This window comes from Zalophus californianus, chromosome X, assembly GCF_009762305.2.
Source record: "Zalophus californianus isolate mZalCal1 chromosome X, mZalCal1.pri.v2, whole genome shotgun sequence".
NCBI classification, from domain to species: domain Eukaryota; kingdom Metazoa; phylum Chordata; class Mammalia; order Carnivora; family Otariidae; genus Zalophus; species Zalophus californianus.
In genome coordinates, this window is record NC_045612.1 from 78,832,051 (window position 1) to 78,845,059 (window position 13,009).

The 13,009-nt window shown below is 37.9% G+C and overlaps 1 protein-coding gene across 10 annotated transcripts in view; it reads left to right on the forward strand.

Annotated features, from left to right (window-relative positions):
* Positions 1–13,009, forward strand: part of ARHGEF9 (Cdc42 guanine nucleotide exchange factor 9) — a 234,645-nt gene that overhangs the window by 201,735 nt on the left and 19,901 nt on the right. For all 10 annotated transcript variants that reach the window (XM_027609069.2, XM_027609072.2, XM_027609063.2 and 7 more), the window contains one exon: positions 10,544–10,612. In XM_027609069.2, coding sequence (XP_027464870.1) covers positions 10,544–10,612 — 69 coding nt within the window. The remainder of the gene's footprint in view (positions 1–10,543; positions 10,613–13,009) is intronic.

A 13,009-nucleotide genomic window follows, 5' to 3' on the forward strand; every position in this document is an offset into this window, starting at 1 on the left:
CTTTAATTTCTCTTTCTTCTGAAAAATGAGAATTACAGAACAATATCCCTGATGAACATGGATGCCAAAATTCTCACCAAGATATAGTACCTAATAGGATCCAACAGTACATTAAAAGGATTATTCACCACGACCAAGTGGGATTTACTCCTGGGTTGCAGCAATGGTTCAACATCTGCCTATCAATCAGTGTGATATACCACATTAATAGAAGTAAAGACAAGAACCATATGATCCTCTCAATTGATATAGAAAAAGCATTTGACGAAATACAGTATCCTTTCTTTTTAAAATTTTTTTATTATTATGTTATGTTAATCACCATACATTACATCATTAGTTTTTGATGTAGTGTTCCATGATTCATTGTTTGCATATAACACCCAGTGCTCCATTCAGTACCTGCCCTCTTTAATACCCATCACCAGGCTAACCCATCCCCCACCCCCCTCCCCTCTAGAACCCTCAGTTGGTTTCTCAGAGTCCATAGTCTCTCATGGTCCATCTCCCCCTCCTATTTCCCCCCCTTCATTCTTCCCCTCCTGCTATCATCATCTCCTTCTTCTTCTTCTTCTTCTTCTTCTTCTTCTTCTTCTTCTTCTTCTTCTTCTTCTTTTTCTTCTTCTTTTAACATATAATGTATTATTTGTTGCAGAGGTACAGGTCTGTGATTTGACAGTCTCACACAATTCACAGCACTCACCATAGCACATACCCTCCCCAATGTCTATCACCCAGCCACCCCATCCCTCCCACCCCCCACCACTCCAGTATCCTTTTTGATTAAAGCTCTCTACAGGGTAGGGATAGAGGGAAAATACCTCAATATCATAAAAGCCATTTATGAAGAAAAGTCAATATCATCCTCATTGGGGAAAAAAATGAGAGCTTTCCCCTAAGGTCAGGAACATGAAAGGGATGTCCACTCTCACCCCTGCTGTTCAACAGAGTACTGGAAGTCCTAGCCTCAGCAATCAGAAAACATAAAGAAATAAAAGGCATCCAAAAGACAAAAAAGAAGTCAAACTTTCACTCTTCACAGATGACATGATACTCTATGTAGAAAACCCAAAGACTCCACCAAAAAATTGCTAGAACTCATACAGGAATTCAGCAAAGGGGCAGGATATAAAATCATTGCATAGATGTCAGTTGCATTTCTATATCCTAAATCACTTAATTTTTTTTATTATGTTCAGTTAGCCACCATATATTACATCATTAGTTTTTGATATAGTCTTCAATGATTCATTAGTTGCCTAAAACACCCAGTGCTCACCCCAACACATGCCTTCATTAATACACATCACCCGGCGACCCCATCACTCTATGCCCCTCCCCTATGAAACCCTCAGTTTATTTCCCAGAGTCCATAGTCCCTCATGCTTTGTATCCCCCTCTGATCCCCCCCCGTAGGTTCCCCCCCTTTCCCTAAGCTCTTCTGTGCTATGCCTTATGTTCCACATATGAGTGAAACCCTATGATAATTGTCTTTCTCTGCTTGACTTATTTCACTTAGCATAATCCCCTCCAGTTCCATCCATGTCAGTGTGAATGGTGGGTATTCATCCTTTCTGATGGCTGAGAAACATTACATTGTATATATGTACCACATATTCTTTATCCATTCATCTTTGGAAGAGCAGCTCAGCTCCTTCCACGGTTTGGCTATAGTGGACATTGCTGCTATGAACATTGGGGTGCAGGTGGCCGTTCTTTTCACTACATGTGTATCTTTGGGGTAAATACCTAGTAGTGCAATTGCTGGGTCATTGGGTAGCTGCATATTTAACATCTTGAGGAACATCCATACTGTCTTCCAAAGTGGCTGTACCAGTTTGCCTTTCCATCAACAGTGTAAGAGGGTTCCCCTTTCTCCACCTTTTTGCAAACATTTGTTGTTTCCTGCCTTGTTAATTTTTGCCACTCTAGCTGGTGTAAGATGGTATCTCATTGTGGTTTTGATTTGAATTTCCTTGATGGCTAGTGATATTGAACATTTTTTCATGTGTCTGTTAGCGATTTGTATTTCTTCTTTGAGAAGTGTCTATTCATGTCTTCTGCCCATTTTTTGACTGGATTATTTGTTTTTTGGGTGTTGAGTTTGAGAAGTTCTTTATACATCTTGGATATCCGCCCTTTATCTGTAAGGTCATTTGCAAGTATCTTTTCCCATTCTGTGGGTTGCCTCTTAGTTTTATTGACTGTTTCTTTTGCTGTACACAAGCTTTTTATTTCTGTGAAGTCCTGAAAGTTCATTTTTGCTTTTGTTTCCCTTGCCTTTGGAGACGTGTCTTGGAAGAAGTTGCTGTGGGCAATGTCAAAGAGGTTACTGCCTATGTTCTCCTCTAGGATTTTGATGGATTCCTATCTCTCATTGAGGTCTTTCATCCATTTGGAGTTTATCTTTGTGGATGGTATGAGACAATGGTCCAGTTTCCTTCTTCTGTATGTGGCTGTCCAATTTTCCCAGCACCACTTATTAAAGAGACTGTCTTTTTTGCATTGGATATTTTTTCTATTTCACAAAGATTAGTTGACCGTAGAGTTGAGGATCCATTTCTGGAGTCTCCAATCTGTTCCATTGATCTACATGTCTGTTTTTGTTCCAATACCATGGTGTCTTGGTGATCATAGCTTTGTAATATAGCATGAAGTAAAGTAACATGATGCCCCCAGGTTTGTTTTTCTTTTTCAACATTCCTTGGTGATTCAGGGTCTTTTCTGATTCATACAAATTTTAGGATTGTTTGTTCCAGCTCTTTGAAAAATGCCAATTATATTTTAATATGGGTAGCATTGAAAATGTAGATTGCTCTATGCAGCATAGACATTTTAACAATGTTTGTTCTTCTAGTCCATGAGCGTGGAATGTTTTTCCATCTTTTTGTGTCTTCCTCAATTTCTTTCATAAGTGTTCTGTAGTTTCTAGAGTACAGATGCTTTACCTCTTTGGATAGGTTTATTGCTAGGTATCTTATGGTTTTTGGTGCTATTGTAAATGGAATAAATTCCTTAATTTCTCTTTCTACACTTACATTGTTAGTATATCAAAAAGCAACTGATTTCTGTGCATTGATTTTTGTATCCTGCCATATAGCTGAATTGCTGTATGAGTTCTAGTAATTTGTGGGTAGAGTCTCGTGGATTTTCCATATAAAGTATGGTGTCATCTGTGAAGAGAGGTTTTTACTTCTTCTTTGCCAATTTGAATGCCTTTTATTTCTTTTTATTTTCTGATTGCTGATGCTAGGACTTCTATATTGAAGCAATACTCAGTACAAATTGAATACTATATTGAGCAATAGTGGTGAGAGTGGGCATCCCTGTTGTGTTCCTGACCTTAAGGCAAAGCTCTCAGCTTTTCCCCATTGAGAATGATATTCAGTGTAGGCTTTTCATACATGGTTTTTATGAAATTGAGGAATGTTCCCTCTATCCCTACACTCTGAAGACTTTTAATCAGGAAAGGATTCTGTATTTTGGTAAATCCTTTTTATACATCAATTAAGAGGATCATATGGTACTTGTCTTTTCTTTTATTAATGTGCTCTATCACGCTGATTGTTTTGTGAATGTTGAACCACCCTTGCATCCAAGGAATAAATGCTACCTGGTCGTGATGGATAATTCTTTTAATGTACTCCTGGATCCTATTGGCTAGGATCTTGTTGAGTATTTTGACATCCATGTTCATCGAGGATATTGGTCTGTAATTCTCCTTTTTGATGGGGTCTTTGCCTGGTTTGGGGATCAGGGTAATGCTGGCCTCATAGAATGAGTTTGGATGTTTTCCTTCCATTTCTATTTTTTGGAACAGCTTCAGTAGAATAGGTATGATTTCTTCTTTAAATGTTTGTTCGAATTCCCCTGGGAAGCCATCTGGCCTTCGACTCTTGTTTTTTCAGAGGTTTTTGATTACTGCTTCAAATTCCTTACTGGTTATTGGTCTGTTCAGATTGTCTGTTTTTTCCTGTTTCAGGCTTGGTAGTTGCTAAGTTTCCAGGAATGCATCCATTTCTTCCAGATGGCCTAGTTTGTTGGCATATAGCTGCTGGTAGTAAGTTCTAATAATTGTCTCTATTGTTTCTATTTCATTCATGATTTTATTAATTTGGGTCCTTTCTCTTTTCTTTTGGATAAGTCTGGCCAGAGGTTTATCAACTTTAATTCTTTCAAAGAAACATCTTCTAGTTTCATTGATCTGTTCTATTGTTCTTCTAGTTTCTATTTCATTGATTTCTGCTGTAATCTTTATTATTTCTCTTCTCCTGCTTGGTCTAGGCTTTATTTGCTATTCTTTCTCCAGATCCTTTAGCTGTAAGGTTAGCTTGTGCATTTGATTTTTCTGACTTTTTGAGAGAAGTTTGGATGGCTATGTTATGTCCCTCTAAGGACCACCTTTGCATTATCCCATAGGTTTTGGACTGATATGTTTTCATTTTCATTGGTTTGCATGATTTGTTTAAGTTCTTTAATTTCCTGGTTGACCCATTCTTTAGCAGGATGCTTTTTAACCTCTATGTGTTTGTGTTCCTTTCAAATTTTTCCTTGTGGTTGAGTTCCTGTTTCAATGCATTGTGGTCTAAAAATATGCAGGGAATAATCTCAGTCTTTTGGTATCAGTTCAGACCTGATTTGTGACCCAGTATGTGATCTATTCTGGAGAAAGTTCTGTGTACACTTGAGAAGAATGAGCATTCTGTTCTTTTAGGATGGAATATTCTTTATATATCTACAAAGAACATCTAGTCCAGTGTTTCCTTCAAAGCTCTTGTTCCTTTGTTGATCTTCTGCTTAGATGATCTGTCCACTGCTGACAGTGGAGTATTGATGTCTCCTACTATTAATGTATTATTATCAATATGATTCTTTATTTTGGTTAACAGTTGGCTTATGTAGTTGGCTGCTCCCATGTTGGAGGCATAGATATTTACCATTGTTAGATTTTCTTGTTGGAAAAACCCTTTAAGTATGTTATAGTGCCCCTCTATATCTCTTACTACAGCCTTTGGTTAAAATCTGTCTGATATGAGAATTGCTACCCCAGCTTTCTTTTGAGGTCCATTGGCATGATAAATGGTCCTCCATCCTCTCACTTTCCTTCTGGAGGTTTCTTTAGGTTCAAAATGAGTCTCTTGTAATCAGGATCCTGTCTTTTTTATCCAATCTGCAACACTGTGCCATTTCATGGGAACATTTAGGCCATTCACGTTGGGAGTGAAATATATTGATTTTGAAAGATATTAATTTACTGCCATCATATTGCCTATAAAGTCCCTGTTTCTATAGATTGTCTCTGTAAATTTCTGGTCTATATTACTCTTGGGGTCTTTCTTCTTTTATAGAACACCCCCTTAATATTTCATGCAGGGCTGGCTTGGTGGTCACATATTCTTTCAGTTTCTGCGATTCTTGGAAGCTCTTTGTCTCTCTGTCCATTTTGAATTACAGCCTTGCTGAATAAAGTGTTCTGGGCTGCATGTTCTTCTCATTTATTACCCTGAATAGGTCTTGCCAACCATTTTTGGCTTGCCAGGTCTCTGTGGACAGGTTTGACATTATTCTGATGTTCCTCCCTCTGTACTTAAGAAATCTCTTTCCCTGGCTGCTCTCAGCATAGCTTCCTTGGCTCTAAGATGTGCAAGTTTCAGTATTATATGCCGGGGTGTTGGTCTATATTTATTAATCTTGGGAGGGGTCCTCTCTGCCTCTTGGACTTGAATGCTTGTTTCCTTCCCCAGGTTAGGGATGTTTTCAGCAATGATTTGCTCAAATATACCTTCTAGTCCTCTCTCTCCACCCCCTCAGGGGTCCCAATAATTCTGACATTGGATCATTTCATGGTGTCATTGATCTCTCTAATTTTTATCTCATGGGCTTCTAGCTGCTTATCCCTATCCTCCTCATCTTCCTTCCTTTCCATCAGCCAATCTTCTAGATCACTATTTCATTCTTCTGTCTTATTTACCCTGCCTGTTAGAGTATCCAGTTTAGACTGCATCTCATTCACGGCATTTTTATGTTTGGCCTGATTAGATCCCATTTCTGCCCTTAGAGATTTTATATTGTCACTATTGCTTTATTCAAGCCTAGCCATTGACTTCATAATTGCTACCCCGAAGTCTACCTCTGACATCTTGCTTCTGTCCATATCCATTAGATCTGTGGCAGAGGCCGTTGTCTCTGGTTCTTTTCTTTGTTGTGAGTTCCTCATCCTAGTCATTCTGTTGAGGGATGGTTGAACGAATGTACAGATTCCAAAATATCAACCATGACCCAAGCAAAATGTACCCTTGGAGAATATGGAGCAGTTGGAAGCCACCACTGAAAAGACATAGCCAATGTGAAACACAAGATTAAAATTTATAAAATAAAATAATTTCAAAAGGGGGTGAGGGGAAAGGGGGACATAATCTCTCAGTGTGGACAAATTAGGGTTTTTCAGTTGTTCCTGGCTGTATTTGGGTCTGTTTGTTAGAGGATACTACTTCCCAAAATTACAGGGAAAGTATAACTTGTGTGTATACACACACACACACACACACACACACCCCTACAGGTAATGAATGAATGAATGAATAGGGAAAAAAGGACTACAATGAAGCATATATCTATAAAAAATATAGGTGTGAAAAAGTACAAGTTAAAAGTTACTATGAAATCTAAGTTGGTATATTAAACATCTAGTTGAAATGAGAAAAATGTGAAAAGAAAAAAACAGAAGAAGCTAAGGGAAAGAATAAAAAGAAAAAGAGAGTTGTATCTGAAAACTAAACAAGCCGTGAGGCAAAGCCTGGAGTTCAAAATACTATTTTCCCCTGATGTTGGGATTTTACAGTCTTATGGGGACCGTAGGGTTGTCCTCCTCTTGTTCTTCCAGCCTGTCTTCTTGGGGAGAGTCCTGCCATACTGTTTCTCAGGCAACCCTGCTTGGGCAGAGTTGCCCTGCCCCCTCTTGAAGGGTGCTTGGCTCAATGGAAACTGTTTTTTTGAGCTTTTGTTCTCTGGAGGCTTTCTGTACCTCTTCTGAGAGAGCAAAAATGGCCGCACCCAAACCTCTGTCCCAGTGTGGAGAAATCAAAGTCTGCACTCTTCACTAAACCCTCCTGGGACACAGTCTCCATTTCTATATGCGCCACTGAAAACCACAACCTCCTGCGGTGCATGCCCACAGTGACTCTCTCAGAGGTTGTCCCAGGTGCCTGGTCATGTTCCTGCCCTTTGTGCTTCTAAAACCATGAGTGACCGTGCAACCCACATCTCCTGGATCCCATCTGGGTCCTGCTCTAAGGCCCTTTCCAGGCCACTAGTGCTCTGAGAGTTTTTTTCCTGGTCCCCAGCAGGACGCTTTTGCGCTCCAGTGTTATATCACTTTCTGGGAGCCAACTTATGGAAGCTCACTCCCCCTTCTGTTTATCTTCCAATAGCTACCTGAAGATTCATGACTCCACCCTTCCTACCTGGTGACAGGTGGTGTTTTTCTGCTTGTAGAGATCCAGATATATATTCTTACATCTCAGGCTGATTTTGTGGGTGTTCAGGATGGTTTGGTAGATATCCAGCTAAATTTAGGGGACCGGTTGAAATGGGGTCCCCTACTCCTCTGCCATCTTTCCTCTCCAGAGCTCACTTAATATTTTTAATCATTATTTTTATGGCTGTCTTATAAATTTGCCATAATTTTCTGGTTTTCTTTTAATTTTCACTTTTAATGGTAAAATGAATACATGGCCTTAATAACCATTTAAACACATACCAAAATTTAATAAAGTTTAGCATTATTTTCCCTTCTCTATCACTCCTATGCTATGTGAGATAATCAGTATAAGTGTGGTTTGCCTATTTCCATACTTATGTTCATATAAGCATATATACAGATAAGACTTTTTAAAAACTTTTTTACTTACAAAAATTATACCAAACATATTACTCTGTAACTTGTTTTTTTTTTTAACTTAATTTATCACACGTAACTCTCCAAGTGAGGAATATAGAATCAAACTATAACTCCTTCTATCAGTCAGGGTTCAACCTGAGAAGCATAACTCATAGGAGATGCATTATTAAGAGATTTATTCTAGGAATTGGCTTATGTGATTACAAAACCTGGCTAAGCAACTCCAATATCTGTGGAGCAGACAATCAGAATGCAAGATCATGAGCAGGCTCAAACTCATGGGCATAGTCCAAAGCTGTCATCTATAGGCAGGAAGATCATGAGAAGGATGGGACTCCACATACATGGGCTAAAGCTGAGGCAGGATTTCTTCTTCTTTGTGGGGAGACCTCTACCCTTTTTTTTTAAAGTGGTAAAAACACCATGAACTCTATGCTCTTAACACATTTTTAAGTGCATAATATAGTAATATTAATTGTAGGCTCAGTGTTATACAGCAGATCTATAGAACTTATTCATATCTTGTATAAATGGAACTAGAGCCTTGATAGAATTGCTTTGAATTTGTAGATGCCCTTCAACAGAATGGATATTTTAACAATATTAAGTCTTCCAGTACAAAAACAAAACAACAACAACAACAAAAAGCAACAAAAAACTAAAGACCAGTATCCCCAATGAACACACATGAAACGATCTTTGATAAAACAGCAACAACCAGAATTCAGCAGCATAATAAAAGGATCATACACAATGACCAAGTCGGATTTGTCCCTGGGATGCAATAATGGCTTAACATATGCAAATCAATTAATGTGATACAATAAATTAAATATAGAAATCACATCATCATATCTATAGATGTAGGAAAAAGATTTGACAGTTTATCCTTTCCTGATAAAAAAGACTCACAACAAACTCTGTATAGAAGGAATTTACCTGAACATAATAAAGGCCATATATCAAAAGGCCCGTGGCTAACATCATACTCAAGGGGGAAAAACTGAAAGCTTTTCCTCTTAGATCAATGACAAGAAAAGGATGCCCATTTTCACCACTTCTATTCAACATAGCAGTGGAAGTCCCAGCCAGAGGAAATTAGGCAAGAAAAAAATAAAAAGCATCTAAATGGGAAAGGAAGAAGTAAAATTATTCTTGTTTGTAGATGACATTATTTTATATATAGAAAACCTTAAAGACTCCTCAGAAAAAAACTTTTATATTTAATAAATGAATTCAGTAGAGTTGATGGGTACAAAATCAACATACAAAAATCAGTCGTGTTTCTATACACTAACAATGAACTATCTGAAAAAGAAATAAGCAAACAGTCCCAATTATAATCATATAAAAATGGATGTGATTATATTTAGGAATAAACTTAACCAAGGAGGTGAAAGACTTGTACACCAAAAACTATAAAACCTTGCTGAAAGAAATTAAAGAACATATAAATAAATAGACTTAATATTGTTAAAATGTCCATTTTACCCAGTGCCAGCTATAGATTTAATGTGATCTTATCAAAACCCCAGTGGTATTTTTTTCTACAGAAATAGAAATAACAATCCTAAAATTCATGTGGAACCACAAAAGACCCATCATAGCTAAAGATATTTGAGAGAGGAGAACAAAGCTGGAGGTATCATATCAAAATATATTACAAAGCTACATTAATTAAAACACTATGGTACTGGCATAAAGACAGGATATAGACTAATGAAATAGGATAGAGAGCCTAGAAATAAACCCACACATATACAGTCAACATATGTTTGACAGTAGTACTAAGAATGCACAATTGGGAAAGGATGGTTTCTTCAATAAATTGTGCTGGGAAAACTGGGTATCCACAGGCAAAAGAATGAAATGAATTCCTATCTTACACCATACATGAAAACTAACTCAAAATGTATCAAAGACTTAATTGTATGACCCAAAACTGTGAAACTCCTGGAAGAAAACATAGGGAAAGAGCTTCTTGGCATTGATCTTGGCAATGATTTTTTTTGGATATGACACCAGAAGCACAGTCAACAAAGCAAAACTACAGCAAAATAAAATTATTTTGCACAGCAAAGGAACAGAAGGAAAAGGCAACCTATGGCATCAGAGAAAATATTTGCAAATGATATATTTGATAGGAGGTTAATTTCCAAAATATGTAAGGAACCCTTACAACTCAATAGCAAAATATCAAATAACTTAATTTTAAAAATGGACAAAGGACTTGAATAGACATTTCTGTTACTTCATTACTTTTTGCTATTTGATTTTTTCTTCCTTTTGAAACTTTTCTTTAAAAAATTTTCTTATTATAATCTCTTATCTTTTGACTCATTATTTCCTTGTCTATGTTTCTGCTTTTGGTTGTGAAATATTTTTCCACTTCACACCATACTTTATTCATCCATTCTTCATTTAACAGCCTCTTAACTCACGTTCTCATTTTTTTTGCCCCATATACTATGAAATGCATTGTTATAGCTAAATATTTGTTCAAGTTCTCACCATTTATTTGTTTGCTGTTCAAGACTTTTGATCTATCTTGCCAAAATTACTCCTTCAGAAAATTTGTACTAATTTGTACATTTAAGAAAGTTCTATGATTTTTTATAACAGTCATGTATTTTTATGTTATAGGCTTTGAAATTTCTGAAAACCAGAAGAGGCAGGCTGCAATGACTGTGAGAAAAGTCCCTAAACAAAAAGGTAAAGCTGCCTTTAACCACCGCCACCCCAGCAGCCCCACTTACTCTCTTTGTGAGACTGGGAAGCCATAAACCATGTGATTGCATATCCCCAGGCTTGTTTCCAGGCTGAAGTTCACTTGGGGTGAGGGGGAATGTCTGGGTTTCCAGGTGTCCCTGATGACAAGTGGCAAATGGTCTTAAAGACATAAGGCTTAGGAGTAAATAGTGTAAGGTATTTATGTCCAAAAATATTTCTTTGGGTACAAGAAAAAATAGAATTTCTATTTCTTTTCATTTTTACGTAAATAAAAGAGAGAGAAAAACTAAACATTATTCACAATTTAGAGAGAGATAGACAATAATAACTGTGTAGTTTTTATTAGTAAGTATATTTGGAATATGTATAAAATTTTCTTTCATTTGTTTGGGGACATTTTCAAGATTAGGAGTCTCGAATCAGAATAGAGAACTTCAAACTGAACCAAGACAGAAGATTCAGATATTCATTCTCTTTCTCTGAACCATAAACTAAAGTACTTAAAAAAGGAAAATAGGGGTGCCTGGGTGGCTCAGTCGGTTGATTGTCCGACTCTTGATTTTGGCTCTGGTCATGATCCTCAGGGTCGTGAGATGGAGCCCCGCATTGGGCTCCACACTGGGTGTGGAGCTTGCTTAAAATTCTCTCTCCCTCTCCCTCTGCCCCTCCCTTGCCACCCCCCCCGTGTGCCCACACTGGCACTCTCTCTCTCTCTCTCTCTTAAAAAAAAAGAAAATAAAGAATCGATTTGATTATGAAATGAAGCTTTATTTTCTCATTTTCATGAATTAGACATAATTAAAATGTTTAGTTGAACAAAAGGAAGTAACTACCCTTTGTTTATTCATGAGCCTCTTCAGTACCATTTTATATAAGTCCTTTAATTTTATCTTTATGGTACTTCTGAAAAGGTAGGCATTATTAGCCTCATTTTCCAGATGAGGAAACAAGATCTTTGGGGTGAAGTGATTGTGAACTTAACTCATCTTGATTCCAAGTCCACTGTTCTTCCCTCACCATCTCAGGGTTCTGCTGATTCTCTATGCTGGGAAAGAACAGCTTACTTTCTTTGTCCCACCTCAATACTGACAGCTGCTTCTATTACTGACCACCACTGTCATTTTCCCCAGGGGTAGGTGATCTTAATGAGACCTCACTTTCCCCAGGCCCTTCCTCTGCTTTCTCAGTAGTCTCTTTGGTTCAGAGTGAGTCACGATACAAAATGATTAGATTCAAGTTGCCTGAAATTCCAGTGGCCACATAAAGCACCCTTAATTATTCCCAAATGAAGCTCCTTTCCACCGAGGAAGCTGTGTGCCTGTGAATATCTGATCTCCAATTAAACAGTGCACCTAGCTGGGACCCCTCTGGCTAGACATGCCTTCCTTTTAACTGCTTATTGTTTCTTGCCCTTGGGAGGCACTCATTGGCTCTTTCTCTCATCATGGAAATGTGATTATCTTCAGATAGGGAATTAAAGGCAATCACACTTAACCTCTCGGCAGTGAAACATGAGAGATAGTGTTAGAAAGCTATCTGGAGTTAATGTCAGTGAAGATATGGTCTGGATGAGTAGGACAACCCTGTGAGTGACTGTGCTCCTTCCATAGAGATATAAGCAGAACAGAACCCCAGCCAGTTGGGGAGTCCTCAGGCTATAAAAAGGCTACTGTCCTAGTGGCTTGCCTGTTTCCTGGAGGCTCTTAACCCTTGAGCTTCTCTTACTCTGATCCCCTCCACTGTCCTCACCACACTGACCTTCATGATGGGATAGGACCCCTTTACCTCAGCTTAGGTTCCCTCAAGCCTATCTGAGGCTGGCTGTTCTTTTTTTTCCACTGTGAACTCTTAAAGCAAAGGAACATCCACAAAGCAATAAACCAGAAAACAGTCCTGCTCACTCATACCAAGCCTTTATGTCAGTTTCCTTTTCCACCTGTCTGGTCACAAGGCTATTCCTTTCAGGTCCTCTCTTATTCCCCAGTGTCTAAACAATGGTTCACATAAACAGCTTTCCGCCTTTAACAATTCTAAAGTTTTCAAAGAAACTCATTTAGTTTCAAACCTCCCAAAATTCCTATGAATCCCCTCCATTATTTCTATTTCTAATTTTTAAGACTCTCCTAGTCCAGGACTGTAATGACTGATATATTTTGAGACTCAAGGTAATTACACATGTGGAAACAATTGTCAAACTTAGGAATTCAATAGTTATATTATGTACGTGGGAAGAACAAGAAGGGAATTCTTTCAGATACCCACAAAAGCCAGTTTCTTTAACCCTTCCAATGACCACTTCCTGGAAGTGATGGGAGCATTGTTGTTAAGATTTCTCTAATGCAGATGTAATTGGATAGGAAATTATTCTAGTGTTCTCTT